At 40.8% G+C, this 21,623-nt stretch overlaps 1 protein-coding gene across 1 annotated transcript; it reads left to right on the top strand.

Annotated features, from left to right (window-relative positions):
• The first annotated feature begins 577 nt into the window (after positions 1–577).
• On the top strand, positions 578–21,067 carry LOC140195388 (retinol dehydrogenase 12-like). The gene is made up of 7 exons (XM_072253610.1): positions 578–908; positions 7,564–7,670; positions 12,304–12,459; positions 13,838–13,942; positions 14,428–14,637; positions 16,753–16,945; positions 20,533–21,067. The coding sequence occupies exons 1-7, from the start codon at positions 895–897 to the stop codon at positions 20,633–20,635; spliced, it is 888 nt and encodes a 295-aa protein (XP_072109711.1). The 5' UTR covers positions 578–894; the 3' UTR covers positions 20,636–21,067.
• The last annotated feature ends 556 nt before the right edge of the window (positions 21,068–21,623 follow it).

The following is a 21,623-nucleotide window of genomic DNA, read 5'->3' as shown; positions in this document are numbered from 1 at the left end:
AGAGACTGAAAAGCGGGTTTGAGAGTAGGAGATACAGATGGGGATGATCAAAGGCATCAAGGGGCCTGTAAATAAGGATGAGACAGCAGGCAGGAGTGCCTGTGGCTAAACTCACCCCCGTTTACATGCTGAGATGCACCACTATATGTATCCACCTCAGGGTGTGCATTAATGTCCACCTGATCTCTGTCACCTTGGACTCCCTTGACAACGGTCCAAGGTCGCATCCAGTCAATTATCGGCCGTTTATTCTCCTCCACAGAAGCAGCCTGGCTAACCGAGCTCCTCCAGCATTTTGTGTGTGATGCTGCGCTGCCTGTACCAAGGGCTCGGCGTTGGCCCGGTCTGCTCCCGGTCGTGGTGCTTTTGAAACGCTTTGGTCGGGGGAAAAGTGATGTCTGCCATGCGTCTCTGGGGGCAGAAACACCGCGGAACCCAGAGTCCGAGCCGACGCAATCAGTGGGGCGGCTCCGCTCACGCTGGGAAAGTAAACCGGCCCGGGCCGCCCTGCCCTCTCCTCCCCCGCTCCACACACACAAACGCTGCTTTCACTGAGGTGCCAGCCTGGTTGGTTACGTAATAAAGACTATTCTGTAATTCGCTGCGAGGTCAGTAACAGCCAGCTCTTTGTGTCTGTATGTTTGCAACTGTAAACCAATGAATATTACGTGTTTAACTGGAAACAAACTGCAGCACAAGATAACAGGAGTCAAACCCACCGGAAGTGAGTTCGGTCTCTCCCACTGAGTAACTGAGCTGCAGGAGCCGCCGCGCTGCGGAGGAGTGACCGAGGGAACCAGGGCGTATAACCACTTCTCCGGTTTCCGGGGTGCCACGATAAGGAACACGTTCACGACAACATCACCAGGTGCAGATCAGGGACAGTCTGCCAGCATGGGTGACAACAGGTAAACGGGAGTTTGGTAACACTTTCACGACAAGCCCACCCGCATCGAAGTATAACTGAGATAGTCTGCCAACGGATAAACGGGAGTTTGTGGACACTGACACTAAGCCCACCCGCTCCGAAGTATAGTGGAGACAATCTGCCAATGTGGGAGACAGTGGGTAAACGGGAGTTCGTGAATACTTTCACGGCGAGCCCGAAGTGTAGCAGAGATAGTCAACCAACACGGCTGACGACAGATATATGGGAGTTTGTGCTCTGCATCCCAGTAGCATGAAGTGTAGGAAACGATGAAAACAACAAACCTCGCCAATTTATTTGACGGGCCAGCAAAGCTCTTGAGTTTGAAAACCAACTTACCAAATTTCTACATTTTTCAGCGTTTGTTATTTTCATAAGTTATTTGCATGCTGAAAAGGTCTTTTAAAATATAAAAATGGTTATTGGTTCTATGTCTTCTAGCTTTTGACAGGCTCAGAGGTAGCACTTTTGCTCCTAACTCGGTAGTTAGTTGGTTCAAAACGAGAGTATCAGGCCTGAAACAAACTTATTTTCACCTCGCGTAGACACTGCCCGCTGAGTGCAGTGTTTTCTGTGATGGCACTTAGAATCTGGAACCTCAAGTAATACAAAATGAGTGTATTCAGCAAGTCAGGTAGAATCTGTGGAAGGACATGAACCGTCGACATTTTGGGTTAAGACCCTTTATCTGGACCTGGGCTAAAACTTGAGTCTGCGAGATGTTGCTGGAGAACTGATCTTTAGACTGAGATTTGAAGCCATTTGAGATTCTGCCTGTTCATTTTGGCTCAAAATCCAAACTGGTCTCTAATTTGTGATTGTGTGTTTTTTTTTTGGAGGGGGCAGCTGCTTGGAGGTGAGGAAGATCTATTTCTGCACCTCCCATGGGGTGGCTGATGTGTGGGTTCCACAGGGACTAGGGTTGTTTGGGATGTTGCACACTCCCATTGGAACAAGGCCTGCTGTGTTGCACCATGTAAGTTGAAATGGTCATTGACTTCCTGAGTAATCATGCACCCATTTTGAGTTATCTGATGCCAGGGTTTCCACTGAGTGGCTGAGGGCAATAAAATCATTATGAGGAGATTTGACAATGTCCTTCAAGCTCAAACAGTGTAAGAATAGTCTAGCAGTCGCTCAGTGTGAAGCACAGAGCTAGTTGGGTAGACCAGAAAACTGCAAAAGGAAGAGCCCCTTCAAGCCATGATATTGTGCCAAACTAATTAAACCAGTGATTAAAGGAACAGCTAAACTAATCCCATCTACCCCCCCCATAATGTTTGTATTCCTCCATTCATGTGCCTATCTAAAGAGCCGCCTTAAACACCTCTTTTGTATTTGCCTCCACTGTTACCCTGGCAGTGCATTCCAAGCACCCACCATTCTTTGTGGATATAAAACAAAATTTGTCCCACACTTCTCCTTTCAACTTAGCCCCTCAACTCTAGTTGTCCTCTAGTTTTGGCCATTTAACTCTTGAGAAAAAGGTACTGGCTGTCCACGCTGTACTGCTTATAATCTTAGAATCTTCTGTTGTGTATCCCCTTGGCTTCTGCTACTCCTTGGAAAAACACAACCCATATCTGTCCAAACTCTCATTGTAAGCACGTGCCCTTTAACCCAGGCAGTAATCTGGTAAATCTCTTCTGCACCTTCTCCAAAGCATCCACATTCTTCTATAATGGAGGGGTCAGAATTGAATGCAATTCTCCGGATGTGGCCTCAGAGTTCCATGAAGTTATAGCATAACTTCCTTGATCTCAGTGCCTTGACAATGTGAGGTATTGATGTTAGCCTTGGGCTAAGACACTAATTTATCTAATTTGACGACAGCCAAATTTGAGAAGGATTCTTCCAGTTAAGATGGCATACTGAACGTGTGCAAGTGCTTTCTGGTAGGCAAAAAGTTAAGAAATCTATCTAAAAGCACCACTAAAAGTACCTTTTCTGTGGGAAATTGTGTTAAATTATCACCACGAACAGTGAAGGGGCGAGCTATGGTGAGGTGAGTTCGGGGAATAAGCCGCGATCATGTATTGCAGAATCATTGCAGATGGAGCTCCGATGCCCGTACAACAGGCCTGGGAGTGAGGTTGGATTGCTCTGGGTGCCAAGAGGAGAAGTCAGGGCTTGGGTAGAGGTGATATGGTGCCCAAACAACAGGCCTGGGTTGGATGGCTGTGGTTTCTGAGCTGGTTTGAAGAGCTTGAGAGTAGCTTTGGGCCGGGTGGCGAAATCTGGGCCCGGAGCAAGTTGCCAGGTGGCATGGTCTAGGCCTGGAGCCTTTCACTCCAGAGGTGTCCAGGTCCTAGTGAGAGGTACAATTTAAATGCCAGTCCAGATCAGAGATGAGAGCCAATTTTGCTCACTCTTCATGACATTCGCTGCTCTCTCCAGAATGCGGAGTCTTAAGCTACAGCGGTGTCCTGGTCCTAGTGCGAGGTATGGTTCACTGTTTAGACAATTTAAACACTGGCCCAGATCAGAGGCGAGAGCCGATTTTGTTTGCTATCTGTGATGTTCACTCTTCTCTCCAGGATGTGGAACCTTTTGCTGTTCTGTTGTTTGGTCAACTCAAATGCCTGCTCTGACAGACTGAAATGACAGGGTGTTGGGGTCCGGGGCGACAGATGATTTCGCTCGCTCTCTGCGATGGTCACTCCTGTCTCGCTCTTTCTATGGCACTGAGGCTATGAAGACTGCCCCGGCTGTGATGAACTGATGAGGATATGATATACCAGCTGATATGAACTGATATTGGCCAGGGTTTGGACCTGAGGACTCAATTTTTTGTTCAATTTGTAGTTGTTCACTCCAATTGTTTGCATGATGTGGGTATTTTTTTCTCTCTTGAGTATTGAGTGTTAATCTTTATTTTTATTTTTTTTTCTTTAATTGGGTTCCTTATGGGTTTCTTGTTTTGTGGCTACCTGTTAGCAAACAATGATTCAGCGTATGTGACAAAAGAAAAGTAAGAGTTAGCATTTCACATTGATAACCTTCATGTAGAAATTTCATTGGAAAGGTTGTCAACTCTGTTGCTGTCTCCACAGAAGCTATCTGGGTATTTCCAGCATTTATTGTTTTTCTATTGGATTTTCAGTGTCTGCCGCTTTTTGCTTTTGATCAGTAATTTAAGCGATAGAATACTTTGTGTGACTGATGTAGATGGAATGGGTCAAAATGGCTTCTGCCTGTATTGTATATTTTCTGTCATATTATTTATCTCCTGGTCATTTTCAGCAATACATTCTCCACACCTTCTGGTAGATGAGCCAAGAGTCCCTACGCAAAGAAGTTGTTTTGCAGATTTCACTGTTGAAGCTATGTAATGATGTTTAAATGAATGGTTTTACTTCCTCCATGCTGTGAGGTTTGGGCTCTGTCAGCCAGGGTTAACCATGGATATTGCATTCTAGCTGTCTGGAATTGCAAGCCTGGGCAGTATGATATGAAGAGCAAGCTGTTGCTCATGCAGCAAGCACCCCCTCTCCACGCATCTGATGAACCCAGAGGAATGGTAGAGACCGATACAGTAGGGTACTAGCAGTGTCACAGGACTTGCCACTCAACATTGAATGTACTACTCAATGTAGGACTGCCTTAGGGAGTCCAACTCTGGATCTTTTCCTTGGGGTTTACTCCCGAATTCTCACCTATGAATGGGTATAGCTGCAAGGTAGTGGAGGTTTGCGATCAGAGTCTTTCTTCTCCTAGGTAAGCTGCCAACCACAGCTAACAAGCCCCATCTGACCAAATCTTACTAACCACTTTAATTTCTACTCTAGGAGAGTGAATTTGAATTACTTTAGTTCTTTTTGTACTGTACCCACACTGCACTTCCTACAGGAAGTCAGATTAAATTCCTTTCCAAATCTGTAAGTTTTCAGGCTGTATGCCTGCCGTGTTAATGACTACTAAAAATGCAAACACTGTGAAATTATAAAAAAATGCATATATTAGCAGTCTTCTCTTCCATGCAACCCAAAAATCTGTAATCCTCAGATCTTGCGTCTGGTGAGGGAGTGAAACTGCTTCTCTTAAAAGCAATTGAAAACCAAAGAATTGCAGAAGTAGGAAATCTGAAATAACACAGAATTCTGGAAACACTTAGCAAGTGAGGGAGCATTTGTGGAGAGAGATAAAATTTAATGGTTCAGGTTTAAACCTATCAGAAATGGGGATATCAGAACATAAGTTTGTTTTGAATTGTTGAGATGGACAAGACATAAGGAATTTTGCTGTTTTTCAACCAGATAGATTAAATGTGTAAAAACTAGGTGCAGATCAGAATTATTACTAAGAGTTGAGAGCAGAAGAATGTGAGAAACCCCGAGCAAATCGGATAGTGTCTGGGGAGTGGTGGGGGAGGGACGGAATTCCGATTGCACTTAAATAATTTGCAACATAACTTCAGTTCTGATACAATTATAAAAATAGCTGAAATTTTGAGTGTAGTGTCCAATCTTGAAGACTGCTGTCTTCTCATATGCTAGATAAAGTGCAATTGGTCAGGCTTGTGTTGATCGTGGGTCTCGTAAGTGGGATGGAGAATTTATGCTGAGAGCTTGGAAGTGCACATTCCCCTGTAGACCAAATGGAGGTGATTCACAATGTGGTCTCTTGATCTGCATTTTTGTTCCACCTGTGTAAAGGACCAAAAGCAAAACACTAGGTTGATTGATGTGTATGTAATCACAGCTTTACTATTTGGGTCCTTTGATAGCAGGTTGAAGGGTAGGGGTGACATTGGAAAGTGTCCTGAAATTTCCAGTTTAAGAAGGCACAGCGATGACTTGCTGGCAAGCAAACCAAACTACGAATTAATCACACTTTTGTTTTGAAAGAAGATCAAAACAGTCAATAGACTGCAACCTCCCTTTCATGCGGCGCTGAGATTTAGAAACCCCTGTATGACCTGCATTTTTGCGGTGTGAACTGAAGTTAGGACAGTTGCAGTGTGGCATGTGTGTCCCATATTGAGGGGGTTGGGCCCAAGCCCAAGCCCAAGAGAGGGGAACGAGCCGACGTTTGGCTGCTGGGGTGGGCTTGGAGGTGGTTTGAAGCAGTAGAACCAAGGGCAGTAGAGCCTGGGCCCAAGAGCGAGAAACAAGCTGATGTTTGACAGATTTAAGTGTCGGGCCAGATTGGAAAGGTCAGATATGGGCTGATTCGAGGCGGCGTCCCGAGCCCGGGAGTATAGCGAAGCGGCAGAGTCTGGGTCTGCGAGCAAGGATCAACTCGCATCGCTGCTTGGCTGATTTTTAAATGCCAGGCCTGATTGAAAAGTTAGGATCTTGGGGCTGGAGGTGACGGGCGGGCTGGTGTTCAGCTTGCTGCTCGGCAAGGTTTACTTGTCTCTGCGCTATATTGAGCCTGTGGCCTGCAACTAACAGACTCGACTCCTGGACTGGCTGCAGATAGTGACTGGCTTCATGGCTGTGGACTCAATTCAGTGAACTTCAGTCCTGAATGTTATTCACTTATGCTTATTGTTTGCATGATTTATTTTTGCACGTTGGATCTTTTTTTTAATGGGTTCGATCTTTATTTTGTGGCTGCCTGTAAGGAGACAAGTCTCAAGGTTGTATATAATATACATACTTCGATAATAAATGTACTTTGAACTTTAAACAGGAGTGGTTTGTGGACCAGGGAGAGTGGAAAAGAACAGTATCTTTTGAAGGCTGGGACGTCAGGAATAGGTGGTGTTTGGTGATAGGATCTTGCGAAAGGTGGTAGAGAAGCAAAGTGACGTTAGGAGGGAGGGGAGGGACGTTACCTACTCCCCATTTTATTGGAATGTCATATAACCACGAAGGAAAAGTGAGAATGTCCCTTGAACTTGCTTCATCATTCAGTGAAGAGTATAGCTTAGCATTTGTATCAATGGTACTCTTGCTTCAGTTCCCATAACCCTTCAGATCCTCAGTACCCAAAAATTGATCAGTTTTGCCATAGAATAAATATATCAACCACTTATTTATTGACCTTGAATGCCGCACAAAAGCAAATTTGTTGTCTTATTTAGTATTTCATAATAACATGCAAAATGTGATTATGAATCGGATTAAATAATCTGCCTGAATAATAGATTTGACTTTTTGGCATTACTGTGCAAATGAATTAAAAGGGCAAACTATTTGGAGACTTGGATATTTAGTCATGAGCTTCAGCACTGTGCTTTCAGTGCGGAATAGCAAGTCAAAATACTCATGATAATTCCCAAGACTGGAGCTGGCCCACGGTAATGTTGGCATGCACGTTCTGATCTACAGATGCAAATCAACAAATAACAAAAAGTCCGTTGTTTTCTAATGAATATGTGGAAGTTAATGGGTCACTTTCGGCTGGCAGCCATCTTCTGCTAGGTTGCTGCAAAGATGAGTGCCAGGACTTGGCTGTTTGCAATCTGTATTAATATCATGCATGAAGGAATAGGTGTGTTTCATCTGTTGGCAATAAAAATTTAAGTATATAAGTAAGGAGCGAATGGGGTGCAGAAAATTGTAAAAGTGTACAGACACTTATTGAGCCAGGTCATGAAATAGGGATGGATGGGAGAAACTTTCAGAGAAAATCAGAGTATGACTACTTTACCATGCTCTCTCCAACCCCCTCACCCCCATCAATAGAGCACATGAAGAATGGAAAACGGCTAGACTTGATGGAAAGACTGTAATAATAACTGGTGCAAACGCTGGAATTGGCAAAGAGACTACAAAAGACCTGGCAAAGAGAGGTACAAAAAACTTCACTGCCTTGAAATTCCCTCGTGTAATGGTTGTATGCCGTAAGTTTTCTTACATCAAGTTAAGTTGGAACTTTATCATTGATAGTTTTTTTTTCAGTTTCAAATATGCTACATAAACAAAGTGATGTGAGACAAATATTTTCAAGTAAGAAGCTCATTAAATTGGGTGGAGAAGGAAGTGTTGGGAAGAGCAGGAAAGAAAGCTACAAATTTGCACAAAATATAAGTCTCAAAATCAGTATTTGAAGGCTTGTATTAAATGGATACACTACCATTGTTTGATTCAAACATTATCTATTTGGTGCTTAGAAACATGGTGAAGCATTTGTGTTCAAAGCCACTGCCATCCAATGAGGGCGTGGTAAATTGTTTTTTACAATATAATGTTCCTGCACTCCACTCCCATCCCATACCTATATTATTTTATGTTTAGAAATGTATCTATCCCCCTTCTTAAATTTTCAGCATTCTAGTTTCTGCTATTTCTCTGGTAGAGAAAATTCTACAAGTTCAGCATCACTGAAGAAATTGCACCTTCTCACAGATGTACGTTGTTAACAGTATTCTGAGAGTAATATAGCATTCTAGAACCCATTCCACAGGTGCAATAGCCTCTCTGAACCCATTTTCCATAAGAACTAAGAAAATAGGCAAAATTAGGCCATTCAGCCCATCGAATCCACTCCACCATTTGATCATGGCTGGTTTATTATTTCCTCTCAACCCTATTCTCCAACCTTCTCCTTATAACCTTTGATACCCAAGTTAATCAAGAACTAATCACTCTCTGCTTTAAATTCACCCAGTGACTTGGCCTCCACAGCCATCTGTGGCAATGAATTCCTCTAGCTAAAGAAATTCCTTCTCATCTCTGTTCTAAAGCTGTGAGCTAACCTTGAGGCTCTATAAAACTCAGGTATGATCACACTTGGAGTATTGCCTTCAGTTCTGGTCACCCCATTAAAGGAAAGACGTGGGAGTTTAGAGGGTGCAGAGGAGATTTACCAGGATTAGAGAGCATGTCTTGTGAGGAAAGGTTGAGTGAGCTGGGGCTTTTCCTTTTGGATCTAAGAAGGATGAGTGGTGACTTGATAGAGGTATATAAGAAAGACTAGCTTTATTTGCCATATGTACGTCAAAACATACAGTGAAATGTGTCATTTGTGTCAACGACCAGCACATTCTGCGTCAACAAGCATGCCTTTAGAATGTGGGAGGAAACTGGAGCACCCATGGAAAGCCTACATAATCCTGGGTAGAACGTACAAACTCCTTACAGACAACAGTGGGGATCAAAGTCCAATCTGTGATTGCTGGTGCTACAGAGTGTTGCGCTAAATGCAGCGCTACTGTGCCGCACTGTTATGACGATGAGAGGCAATGATAGAGTGGCCAGCCAGCACATTTTTCCCAGGGTGGCAATGACTTATGAGAGATCATAATTTTAAGGCGATTGGAGGGAAGTATAGGAGGGATGGCAGAGGTAGTTTTTTTTTACACAGATTGGTAAATGTGTGGAATGTATTACCATGGGTGGTGGTAGAGGGGGATACGTTAGGGAGACTTAAGGGATTCACAGGTATGTGGATGAAAGAAAAATGAAAGACTGTGGAAGGGAATTAGATTGATCTTGGAGTAGGTTAAAAAGGTTTGTACTATTCCATGTTCTAAAAATGTCCTTCTATTCTACAGCTGTGTCCTCTGGTCCTAGACTCTCCACATCCACTCTCTAGGATTTTCAGTTTTCCCCCATTCTTCTAAACTCCAGCAAGTACAGGCCCAGAGCCTTCAAATGTTCCTCGTACATAAACACTTCCATTCCTGGGATTATTCTTGAAAACCTCCTCTTAACCCATCTCCATTGCCAGCACATTCTGTTCTTCGATAAGGGGCGCAAAACTGTTCATGATATTCCAAATATTATCTGACCATTGTCTTACAAAGCTTTAGCATTGCATTCTTGCTTTTATATTCTAGTCCTCTTAAAGTGAGTGTTAACATTGCATTCGCCTTTCTTACTACTGACTCAGCCTGCAAGTTAACCTTTAACGAAGTGTATGGTCCTGCACTAGAACCCCCAAGTCCCTGTGCACTCTGATTTCTGAATTTTCTCCCTTTTAAAAATAGTCTATGTCCTTATTCCTTCTATCAAAGTTCAGGGCTATATATTGTATTCCATCTGCCATTTCTTTGTCCATTCCTCTAATCCATCCAATTCTTCTTCCAGACTCCCTGCTTCCTCAGCACTACCTGCCCCTCCACCTATCTTTGTATATAATCTGCAAACTTGGCCACCAAACCATTAATTCTGTCATCCAGATCATTAACATATATCATGAAAAGTAGTGGAACCAACACCAAGCCCTGTGGAATGCTGCTAGTTAACTGGCATCCAACAGAGAAGACCCCTCTTATTGCCACTCTTTGACTTCTGCCAGTCAGCCAATTGTCTCTTTGGTGTCTTTCCTGTTAAGGCTCAAGCTCTTATTTCCAGCAGATTTATCAGACAAGATTTCCCCAAGTACCCCAAAATCTCTTCCTCAATAATAGATTCTAACACCTGCCTTCCTGTCTTAAAGAATGGAGTGACGTTTGCAATTTTCCACTCCTCTGAAATCATTACGGTATCTAGTGATTCTTGAAAGCTGTTTACTAATGCCTCCACAATCTCTTCACCTTCCTCTTTCAGAACTCTGGGAAGTAGTCCACCAGTCTGGTGAACCTTTGTTGCAATCCTTCTGTGGCAACTTCCTTCAGGTTAACAGGTCCTAAGTTGTATTTCACCAATGCCCTGAATAATTGTTGAATTACACATAGCATTAGTGTAACGCTATTACAGGATCTAGATCAATTGCAGATACGGCAGACACACTTTAACCCAGCCAAATGTGAGCTGTTGCACCTTGGAAGATTAAAGGTAAAGAGACAGTGCACGGTTAGTCATTCCCTTAAAGTAGTTAGAGTTTGGTAGGGTGGTAAAGACATGCTTGCTTTTTATTTGTCAAGGCACAGAGTTCAAGAACCAGATAGTTTTTTTTAGAGCTTTATAAGACTCTGGTTAGGCCACACCTGGAGTACTGCATTCAGTTCTGGTTACCCCATTGAAGGAAATATGTGGTGGAGGCTTTGTAGAGGATGCAGATGAGGTTTACCAGGATACTGCCTAGATTAGATGGCATGTGCTGTAAGGAAAGTTTGGACAAACTTGGATTGTTTTCTCTAGAATGGCGTTGGCTGAGAGGAAATCCGATAGTTATAAAGTTATAAGAAGCAGACATAGACAGCCAGCATCTTTTTCTCAGGGTTAAAATGCTTAATACTAGAGGGCATAATTTAAGGTGAGAAAGGGGAAAGGGGTAAGTTCAAAGGAGATGTGTGGACCAAGTTTCTTTTTAATCAAGTCAGACATCCGACCCTGCAAACACTCATTTCAGGGAGGTAGCACCATCAATTTGCCGGGACTCCCGGAACTTCAGGAGAGTTGGGATGTCTGTAATAGAGTAGCTCCTGAGCAGCCAGCCAGCTAGTTTAAATAATGTTAGCTATGCTAAGGAACGAATGATGCCTGTTAAACTCACCTCAACATGACTTTTACAGTTTTAACCCACCATGGGCAATAGAAAAGTCACTGTTGCAAACAGCACAGTGAGCCATTATTCTTGACCCCTATTAGGCAGGGGTACACTTTAGGGTAGTCTGGGGTGATGTACATTTTATATTTTCTTTTTTTGGAACACTTTGCCATGGCGCGCTCGCGCTCTCTCTCTCTCTCTCTCTCTCGTCACTGTTGCGCACTCTCTCACTCGCGTGCTCTCGCTTGCTTGTGCTTGCTCTCGCTTTCTCTTGCGCGCGCTCTCTCATGATGGCTCTCGCACTCCCTCTTGCTTTCTCTCTCTCTTTCTTGCTCGCTGGCTTTCAAAAAAATTGATTTCCGTGATAGTGTATGTCATTTGCGGGCATCAGGGAGCCACTATTAATATGCGGGAGACTCCCAGAACTTCCGGGAGAGGTGGGATGTCTGCCAAGTGGTGGGCACCTGAGAAATGTTGCAAGAAGTGGTGGTCGAGGCAAATATGATAGAGGCATTCAAGAGGCTTTTAGATAGGCACAAGAATGTGCAGGAATGGAAGGATATGACATTGTGTAAGCAGAAGGGATTTGTTTAGTTGGATATTTGATTAGTAATTTAATCTGGCACAAAATCTTGGGCCAAATGAAGGGCATGTTGCTATGATATCCTATGTACCTCAGTGGTACTCAGAGTACGTGGCTCTTGGGCAAGTTTGGTGCTATTGGAAGCAGTTTTAATTAGACTAACGGGCTGGCATCTGAGTATTGATTCAGAGGAGAGGAAAGCAGACTGGAAGTAGTAGACAGATTGATTTTTTTTGTTTAAGGCAGGAAAGCAAACAGAAAATAATATACCTGACTGTTTAATGGATATACAAACACCAAGGAACATGATGAATAAGGCATATGAGCTGAAGAGACAAATACAAGGAAATATGATACTTGGTTGTTTATGAAACATTAAGCAGAGTAGGCAAGAATTAGTTTTATTTCTGTAAGCATTTGTTTGTTCTGTTCTAACATTTGCTGTTGTTTATGTTTGTGTTTATAGGAGCCCACATTATAATGGCATGCAGGGACACAGAAAAAGGAGATGCTGCAGCTAAAGAAATAATAGAGGAAACTGGAAATTCTAATATAGTAGTGAAGAAACTGAATTTAGCTGATACCAAATCTATTCGAGAGTTTGCAGAGCAAATCAATAATGGTATGCTTTGTTTCCAATTGCAATACTTCTATTTTTGAACTACAGCTCTGAACATTATCACTTACTTGGTTTGCACAATTTGTGTTTTTTTTCTGCACATGTGGAACGAGCTTCCAGCAGAAATGGTTGAGGCAGGTTCAATGTTCAGTTTAACTTTAAATGACAACAGCTATATGGACAGGAAAGGAATAGACGGTTATGGGCTGAGTGCAGGTCGGTGGGACTAGGTGAGAGTAAGAGTTCGGCACGAACTAAAAAGGCCGAGAAGGCCTGTATCCGTGCTGTAATTGTTATATGGCTATTTTGGTTCATGTACAAATGCCCCCCCCCCCCCACCAGATCCTCCTGGGGTCAAAAATTAGAAGATCCATTGCTTGTGGCATTTATTTGTGAATTGTCAATATTAGAGTGAAGTTGTTAACAACTGTACGTGATCTTGGAAGTGGAGCTTCATTGTAATAATTATTTATTGCAGGCTCCTGCCTAACCACCTAGCATAGGAGCATCAGCACGAGCACCAGAACCCCATCTTTCAATGTGGCTTGAAGCTTGGCTGAATACAGTGAACAAGGTGGGAGAGCTTGGAGGTGTGTTGTTAAGACAGTCAAGGAAGTCTTGGAGCAGCTATTCCCGTTTCTTACCAACCTGTTAGAAATATCAGGTTCAAACTTATCCCTGTTTACTGGCATTGTTGGAAAAATAATTTTTTTTTCGGTGAATATAACATTTTTAGGGTTATCATTTAGATAGCATTTTTGTTCACAGTTAATTTGTCCAGTGGCTGAGAAGGCAATTAAGAGTCACCCAAATTGGCGAGCATAGAGTTGCGTGTAGGGCAGACCAGAGGAGTTACAGATCAATTGGTAGTTTCATGGTTTGAATGACTATATTCCAGATCTTTAGTTACTGTAAATTCCCCAGCTGCAATCGTGGAATTCAAACTTGTGATTCTGTATCAATGGCCCTGATTTTTGTTTGCTAGTCCTGTCACTTTACCACCGTTCTATAGCAGTGTCCATTATTAACAACCCGTCATATGACAATTATGAACTGAGCATACTAATTTGGAAGAACTTGTCACACAAAAGGTAACCTGGTAAGCCACATTGAGAATGACTTTCAAAGCACACTTTTGAACAAACAATTTAATCTTCTTGTGTGCTAATTATGCAGAAATATACGAGAGCTGACTGTCATTTAGAAATTTATAACTTGCCATTGTATATTCTCTTATATACAGTACAAGTTTTTGAATTTGTGTTTGAATGCTACAAGGGTAATAGCTTTGAAAAAGAGTAATATTTTCTATTGCATTGAATATGTTATAAAAGCTTAATAAAGTCATTTATAAGATTTTTTTCTTGTATTCCCCTCTTAGAACAACAGCAGGTTAACATTCTGATCAACAACGCTGGGGTAATGATGTGTCCTTATTTGAAAACGGAAGATGGCTTTGAGTTACAATTTGGAGTCAATCATTTGGGTGAATTTAACTACAGAAAATCTGTACTTTGTTCTTTTTCTGTAATATTTTGCTTCATTGCAATTTTCTTTAAAAACTTCATAAAATAAGCATTACAGATTTGCAGTTAAGTATTATTGACTTAAAGTTAGTGTTTGATGATTATTGTGTTCTGTCTTCTCCCTGAAATGGTATGTTTGTTCCAGATTTATATGAAATGCATTTTGAATAATTTGGGAAAGACTTGAGTTTTCATTTCTGTGGGGAAGATTTTAAAACATTTCAATCATACAATTCCTCTGACTGGAGAATGAGAAGGGGATGAAAAGAAATATTTACATTTTTGTGGAAGAAAATGTAGTATCATTGCCAAGTACCAAGAACTTGAAGAATTATTGTACATTTAGGAGAGGGAAATGAAGAACAAATTAGGAAGCTCACGCTGCTGTAAGGATTTTACACTTCAGCTTGTCATGTTTTAAAACGTGTTTGCCTTTTTTTTTCAGGTCACTTTTTACTAACCTATTTGCTAATTGATTTGTTAAAACGATCTAGTCCTGCTCGAATCATAAATGTCTCTTCAATGGTACATAAAATGGGAACAATTCAGTTTGATGACTTAAATAGCGAGAAGAGCTACAGTTCAATGAAAGCCTATGGACAGAGCAAACTAGCCAATATTTTATTTACAAGGGAGTTGGCTAGAAAACTTGAAGGTAAAGTTAAATTTCATGTTTTCAGTAAGAAATACCTGAATTTTGCAATAATGAACCCCATTATGTAACGTGAGTATTGTTTGCATGTAACGTCAGTATCCTACAGTAATACAATTTGCAATGATCCTTCATTTTCTTTAAAGATCTTTTTTAAAGACTACACTTCTCAAAGTCTGCATTTGATATTTGTGAAATATTTATTCATTGGGTACATAAATTTGCAGCTTTCAATTTGGAGATGGAAATTGGAAGTCGGGAGGTTGTCCAGTCTAGGTCTTTATCCCTTGGAACATAGGAGAATGAGGATTTATCTATACCTCTCATAATTTGAAGCAATTCCATTGATCAAGTCTAAATTAAAGGGCATCTGTTTAGAGTGAGAGGAGACAGATTTAAATGGAACCTGAGGGTCAACTTTCATGCAGAGGGTGGTGAGTATATGGAAGGAGCTGCTGGAAGAAGCGGATGAGACACATAACAATAGCATCATTTAGAAGCACTTCGATGGATATATAGAGGGGAGCAGCTGAGAGGGGTACAGGGTGAATGCAGGATATTGGGACAAGCTGGGTTGCTACAGTGGTTGGCATGCACTCACTGAGCTATAGGGCCTGTATTTAAGTATGATGTATTGTTCTTTGGCTGTGTGTAATATTGTTGTTCCAATAAACTTTCAAATACATCATTTAGTGTTTGTTTTCCATGTTCAAAACATAATACAATGCAGATCAAATCCAATTGAAAGATGGGCATTTTAATTATTTGAGTTTGGGTATTGGAAGTTGATTCATGATTGGGGAAATAATACTATCGTATCTGCACAGGTATAAAACTCTACTTTAAACTCATTCAGAATTTTTACATTGTAAAGTAATTTATTTGTGCACTTCAGTCTTTACAAAAAACACTTTTCTAATTATTGATTCAATAGATACTTTATGAGAACCAGATTTGCAGGATTCAGTTAGAATACTGATAACTTCTGATGTATATGACATTTAACTGCTACAGGTAAATGATATTTGGACACAAATGTAAGTTGTCCTAATGAATTTTCTCAGCCCAAGATGTGGACTAGTTATTCCTCTCCATGGATGCTGTGTGACCTGTTGAGTTCCTCCAGCACTTTGTGTGTGTTGGGGTGATTATGTTTTGTAGGTGACAGAAATTGGCGGAGTTATGGATAGGGAGGTGGGCTACTAAAGGAAACAGTAAAAGTTAGGAAATTTTGGTTGGAAAATGGAAGATAATCCGGAATAATGTGATAATGTTGCATTGTGGGAGCTCAGGTGCAAGTGGAGAGTATATTGCAAATGGCTGGACCCTTCGGAGCATCGATAGACGTAAAGATTTTGGCAAGATTGGCAAGAAATATAAAGACTTCTCGATCACAAATTGCTAAAGAGCAATTCTTTTTAATAGGCCATAAAATTAAAGACTATTCAAGCACTGGTATTTCTGAGGGATAGAAATGTGAAAGAAAAATCATGTTAAATTTGTAGTTTTGCTTTGATCATTACTGTACATATCTCTAATCCCTGTTATATGAAGATATTTCTATTGGAAAAGGTGTACAAAGTAAATTCCCGGATGATATCAAAACTGAGGGGAAGCTTGAAAAAGAAAAATTGCACAGGCTATAGTTCTTTGAAAATAGAAATAAGAAGCAGCTTGACTGAGTAGACAAGAATTTGTAGGGAACACTAAACCTGGGGGAGAGAATGCAAAATAATTGATAAATAGTCATGGGGGGGGAACATTTGTATCCTAATACAGATTTTAAAAAATATTATGTACTATCTTAAGAAGTAATTGAGCTAAGTTCCATAGACACCATTTGAGAAACTAGAGGGATATGCTCATGGTTAGCTGAAGAGAAGTTGCAGAAAACTTAGAGGGTCCATGAATATCATCATAGCACAACAGAGCCAAGCACCCTTTCTCAGGGTCATAGAGTTTGTGTAACTCTATGACTCTAGGTTTCAACTTTAAATTGTATTTCTGCACTTTCTAGGCAAATGGAAAATGTGTATTAAAACTAATATACTGTATAATGGCAATCAAGGGTGTGTTATAATGTCCTACCATGTGAACTAACTTCACTTTTCCTAATAGGAACAAGTGTGTCGGTTTTTGCTTTGCATCCAGGCATGGTCAGAACTGAATTAGCCAGGCATTTGAATCCTGTAATCCGGTTTGGGTTGGTATTGCTGCGACCTTTTACCAAATCTCCAGAAAATGGTGCCCAAACTACAAATTATTGTGCTGTAGCGCCAGGACTAGAGAAAGAAACAGGACAATATTTCAGGTAAGTTCAGAATGGAAATAGTGTTTTGTTGCTTTCACTGCATCCCTGTTTAAATTACAATCAATTATTGAGTCTCATGAAAGTTCAGAGGTGAGTAAAATCTCCATTTTGGCGGGAGGGGGGTGTGGAAGTGGGTGTAGGCAAAGGAGAAAAAAGTGACAGAACTGAAGTCTTTAACAATGTAGTTGAAAGGAGGATGAGTTGCCTGGGATTCTGAAATGATGGAACAAATAAAGGGTTAAACCCGTTTCATTTCAATCACTGGATCAAAGGAACAAGGAAATTTTTCAGTGTTGATTGTATACATGGGAAGAGTTGGTGAGGTCATGAAACAATTGGGGTTTAAAATTTAATGTTAGAGAATTTTAATCAGAAGTGGTAAGTGGATGGAATAGGTTGCATACAACTGAGTTTTCAATAAACTGAAGTTAAATGAAATATGGCAAGGTAATCTAGAAGATCAAACTGATGATTTCAATAAAAGCTATGAAGAGATGAAAGTAAACCATCTTGGTGATTAGGATATGGGGTCCTTACCTTGTCTGGATCAAAAAAAACCTCAATGTTTTTCAGTTTGTCTTGACTAATACCATTGCTTGAGGATGTGTAATTGTTTAAATATTTGTTTTCTCCGGTATCTGGTTTGGGAAAAATAGTTCAAAAATTAATTGAACCTGGTTTAAAATTAGCACCTGCTATAAATGTGATGTTCTACTTTCATTTGAATGTTGTTGCTCTGCATACTTCGTAAAATATAGTTGGACTATTGAGTGTCTTATTGAGTATTACAGCTTTTGGGTAAACCTAGTTGTCAATGGTGGAAAGTACTTCTGATATATATAAAGAAGGATCTACTGCTTCCCAGTGTATGTGACAAGTAAACTCTTCTCTGGCTTCCAGCCAGGTACAGATATTGACTTTAACCTACGTTTCGATGACAAACTCTGCCGCCTTCATCGGGGTTGATGCCTTGTCATGTCTAGCCTGGTGGTATTTTTACCCCTGGCATCTGAATCATCGTTAGTCCTCATCAGATTTACGCTGACCCACATTGTTAACGATCTAATTCCTGTTCTTACTTAGAGCGAGACCTTTGTCCTTGTTAAAATTCTTTTCCTCTAGCTTTATTTCAATGGTCTCCTTCACCAGGCAGTCCCAAAACCCATTGGCGTGGAAACTGGACGGTAGCCTCGGACATAGGGTTTATCGGAAACCTACTCATTCAGAGTTGTACCTCAACAGTAACAGCCACCATCACACCTCACAACATAGAGCGGTTCTTTCTACTTTGATTAACCCTGCAAAAACTATTTTGGACCCAGAGAGTCTTCAAGAGGAAATAAAACAATGACACACGACGTCCAGAATGCCTACAAGGTGAAGGAAATCAATCAGGCCCTTAAAAGAGCTGACAGAAAAGTCAGGAAACCTAACAATGAGGAAGAACCCATTGTTACTTCCTATCTTCCATATATTTCCACGGTTTCTGGAAGGATCACCAGGATCCTGATGAAATACTGGATTAATACTATCCACAAACCTGTAAGGAAGCGCAAATCACAGCTTATGCAGGCAGAAGATAACCTGGGACTCAGAACAGCTGGTGTTCATAGGACTCCCTGTAAACGTGGAGCAGCATATATTGGCCAAATGGGACGCACGGTGGAAACCCACATCAAGGAGCACAGGAGGTGCATCCGGTTGAGTTACCCGGAGAAATCAGCAGTAGTAGAACATTGCATTTGCAATGGCTATAGGATTGCCTTCTGCAGAAACCTGATTGGATGAGGACTAACCAATCAGGAAGGATTGACAACGGGGGTATAAATACCACCAGACTAGACATGCCGAGGCTTCCTCCCTGATGAAGTTGGCAGAGCTTGTCATCGAACTGTCTGTTAAAACCGATACCTGTACCCAGCTCGAAGCCTGAGAAGAGTTTATTCATGATATGCAGTGCCTACAAAAAGTATTCACTCCCTTGGAAATTTCCATCTTTTATTTTTTTACAACATTGAATCACAGTGGATTTAATTTGGCTTTACAAAGTGATCTAAATTAATTACAAATATAAGACACAATTGATTGCATAAGTATTCACTCCCTTTAATATGACATACCAAATCATCACTGCTGCAGACAATTGGTTTTAGAAGTCACGTAATTAGTTAAATGGAGATCAGTGTGTGCAGTCAAGGTGTTTCAAATTATAGTTGTAAAAATACACCTGTATCTGGAAGAACCAACTGTTAGTGAGTCAGTAATGGCAAAAACTACTCCTTGAAGACAAAAGAACACTTCAAGAAACTCCACGAAAAGGGTATTGAAAAGCACAAGTCAGAAGGTGAATACAAGAAAATTTCCAAGTCACTGAATATCCCTTGGAATACAGTTAAGTCAATCATCAAGAAATAGATAGAATATGGCACAGCTATAAATCTGCTTAGAGCAGGCAGTTCTCAAAAACTGAGTGATCATGCGAGAAGGGGACTAGTGAGGGAGGCCATCAAGTGACCTATGACAACTCTGGAGGACTTCCAAGCTTCGACTGTGCATACAACAATTGTTGCCCGGCTGCTTCATCAGTCACAGATTTATGGGAGAGTGGCAAAGAGAAAGCCACTGTTGAGAAAAAAAACACATCAAATCTGGCTAGAGTTTGCCAGAAGGCATGTGGGAAACTCTGAAGATAGCTGGAAGAAGGGATGAAATCAAAATTGAGCTTTTTGGCTATCAGACTAAATGCTATGTTTGGTGTAAACCAAACACCGCACATCATCAAAAATACACCAACCCTATTGTGAAGCATGGTGGTGGCTGCATCATACTGTAGGGTTGCTTCACTGCAGCAGACCCTGGAAGGCTTGTGAAGGTAGAGGTAGAATGCAGCAAAGTACTGGGAAATCCTGGAGGAAAACCTGATGCAGTCTGCAAGAGAACTGCTACTTGGGAGAAGATTTGTTTTCCAGCAAGACAATTACCCCAAGAACGAAGCCAAAGCTACACAGGAATGGGTTAAAAACAACAAAGTTAATGTCCTGGAGTGGCCAAGCCAGACTCCAGACCTCAACCCAACTGAGAATTTGTGGCTGGACTTGAAAAGAGCTGTTTACTCATGATCCCCATGCAATCTGACAGAGCTTGAGCAGTCTTGTAAAGAAGAATGGGGAAAATTGCAGTGTCTAGATCTGCAAAGCTCATAGAGACCTATCCACACAGACTCAAGGCTGTAATTGCTGCCAAAGATGTGTCTACTAAATACTGGCTTGAAGGGGATGAATATTTATGAAATCAATTATTTTATGTTTTATATTTGTAACTAATTTAAATCACTTTGTAGAGATCTATTTTTACTTTGACACAAAGAAGTCTTTTTCTCCTGATCAGTGTCAAAAAAAAGCCAAATTAAATCCATTGTGATTCAATGTTGTAAAACAATAAAACATGAAAACTTCCAGGGGCGGGGGGGGGGTGGTGGTGAATACTTTATATGTGTACTGTATAAGGTTATGAAAAATTAAGTCTGTTCTGTTTCATTTACATCAGAAATTTCAATGTGTGCTTTTTCATTTTTTTTTTAAATCCAGTGACTGTGATCGTGCAACTTGTTCAGCAGCTGCCTGCAATGATGAAACTGCAAAGAAGTTGTGGGAAGTAAGCTGCCAAATGCTGGAAATTGATTGGCAGTGAGAAATTAATATGATGCGTTTAAGATCAATTTACTTGTACTATTTTAATTGACAAAACCTGAGCTTGTATCTGAATAATAGAATAACATTAATTTTGTCAATAATTTTTCTGAAGTATGATAGTTCTTGTGATATTTACATTGTTTATATTTATAAGCTCAATGTAGGCCATATGCTTAGATATATACAGTTTTGTTTCTTTTTATTGCTTTAATCATAATTCTAATGTTTCTTAAAAATTGTACATTTTCTTTGTATCTGACACTACTGTCCTTTTCTGCTTGCATTAATTTACCATTTTTGTAGTGCCTTATTAGCATAAATTGAATAAAAATAATATGATATATTGAACTTATGGCTTTAAGATGTTGTACAATTGACTGTATCATCATCTGTTTATATAGGAGTAGAATAAAATATTCTGGACAATTACCTAGCTATGTCTGTGCTTGTGTTATGATCAGCTTGAGATATTGGTTAGCAACACTTGATTTATCATTAGGTTTTATGGTTGAATAAGGAAATCTTAATGGAACATTCTTAATGGCGTGAATATCAGACTGCTGGAAAATGACTATGGAGAGGTAGTAATGGGGGAGTGTGGACAAAGAAATGGCAGATGAACTTAATAAGTATCCTGTGTCACTCCTTACTGCAGAAGACACTAGCAGTATGCCAGAAATTCGAGTGTCAACGGGCAAAAGTGAATGTCCTTGTTATTACTGAGGAGAAGATGTTTGAAAAGCTTGAAGGTAGACAAGTCCAGATGGACTACACCCAGCTGTCTCAGGGAGGTAGCTGAAGAGACTGTGGAGGCATTAGGAACGATCTTTCAAGAATCACTAGACTCTGGAGTGGTTCCTGAGGACTTGAACATTGCACGTCAATCCACTCTTTCAGAATGGAGGGAGGCAGAAGAAAGGAAATTATAGTAACACAGACAAAATGCTGGAAGAACTCAGCAGGACAGGCAGCATCCATAGAAAAAG

This window comes from Mobula birostris, chromosome 3, assembly GCF_030028105.1.
Source record: "Mobula birostris isolate sMobBir1 chromosome 3, sMobBir1.hap1, whole genome shotgun sequence".
Classification (NCBI taxonomy): Eukaryota; Metazoa; Chordata; class Chondrichthyes; order Myliobatiformes; family Myliobatidae; genus Mobula; species Mobula birostris.
The sequence above is the reverse complement of the archived record's forward strand: the minus strand, read 5'-3'. Positions and strand labels throughout refer to the sequence as shown.